Below are 1,219 nucleotides of genomic sequence, written 5' to 3'. Positions count from 1 at the left end.
CTCCCCTTTGTCCCCAGGGAGGTGGGTGCAGGAGCACTGCAGAAGCCAGTGATTTATTTTGTGTCCCAAGGGGCTGCTCAGCTGGTCCCATGGGGCAGGAAGAGGCACAGGCAGCCCCAGGGAGGGCAGGGCACAGTGTGAGGGTCCCCTTTGTCCCTTCCATCTTGGGCCAGGCTCCCTGCATGGGACATGATCCTGGAGAGGGGTGGGCAGCAGCACTGCCAGGCATGGAGATGCTCCTCTGGTGGTTTCTGACTTGACAAGGCTCAGGAAGCTCCAGCACTGCCCATGGAAGGGCTTGAGGCCAGGCCCTGAGGTCCAGGGGCAAGGGAGGGGGCTGGATCCCCCAGGAATTGGAGCATGGAGGCCCAAGGGACGCAACAGGAGCATTGCCCTGAGGCTGCCTCCCCCCTGCCACAGGCAGGAGGCCAACCCGGGCCATACAGGAGGCAAAGGGACATCCTCACCACAGGAATGTCTCAGCTGGGAGGGAGCTGAGCCCCTTCCTCCCCCAGGCAGGCAGGCAGGCAGGAGCAGGCAGCCCTTGGAGAGGGGGAGGTGACAGGCTGGCAGCAGGCGGGGGGGTGACAGAGCCGAGAGCCGGGTTTTTGAGCGGGGGCTGTGGGGACAAAACGGGTGAGCCCGGTGTTTGCACCCCCCTGCCCAGCCCCCCCCTAAGGATGGGGCAGGTCCCCCTGTTTGTGCCCCCAAAGCCACCTAGGGGGTCCTCACAGCAGAGCTGGTACCTGGGAAGAGTCCAGGGATTGGGCATCAGGGCGTTTCCAGCTGGGCCTGGCCAGGGCACCCACCACCAGCACCCCAAAAAGGAGGATGAGGAGCCCCAGGGAGTTGGCAAAGACAGCCTCGGCAGGGAGGAGCTTGTAGTCTGTTGTCCCATTCTTCCTAGGGTGAAAAGGGGACCGAGAACTTCCCTGGATGCACCCAACCTTCCCCTGGACCCAGGCACACCCAGCACCCACCCAGCTGTGTGGGGGAACTCACTTCCCTTCACGCTGGGTTTTACTCCGTGTCACTTCTGCCCCCAACCAGCACAAACCCCCCACTCCTCGAGCCCCCCAGCCCAGGATCACCCCCCCCCTCCCACATGCTCACAGGCTGAAGAAAAGCTTCTCATTGATGCCCGAGACACAGGAAACCACTGACAACATGAGGATGGTGGAGCCGAAGAAAACGTGGATGGGGTTGTAGAGAGCCCGGA

General features: G+C 63.1%; 1 protein-coding gene across 1 annotated transcript in view; it reads right to left on the bottom strand.

The window, feature by feature from the left end:
- Window positions 1–746: 746 nt before the first annotated feature.
- The window catches only part of LOC104398175 (cytochrome b ascorbate-dependent protein 3), a gene marked incomplete at its 3' end in the record, with an annotated part of 1,077 nt that continues 604 nt past the window's right edge, over window positions 747–1,219 (bottom strand). Inside the window, exons 3-4 of the mRNA XM_010008226.1 lie at window positions 1,114–1,219; window positions 747–903 (exon numbers count right to left, since the gene is read on the bottom strand). Coding sequence (XP_010006528.1) covers window positions 747–903; window positions 1,114–1,219 — 263 coding nt within the window. The remainder of the gene's footprint in view (window positions 904–1,113) is intronic.

Source organism: Chaetura pelagica, unplaced genomic scaffold (genome assembly GCF_000747805.2).
Source record: "Chaetura pelagica isolate M959 unplaced genomic scaffold, ChaPel_1.0 scaffold2492, whole genome shotgun sequence".
In the NCBI taxonomy this organism is placed as follows: domain Eukaryota; kingdom Metazoa; phylum Chordata; class Aves; order Apodiformes; family Apodidae; genus Chaetura; species Chaetura pelagica.
The sequence above is the reverse complement of the archived record's forward strand: the minus strand, read 5'-3'. Positions and strand labels throughout refer to the sequence as shown.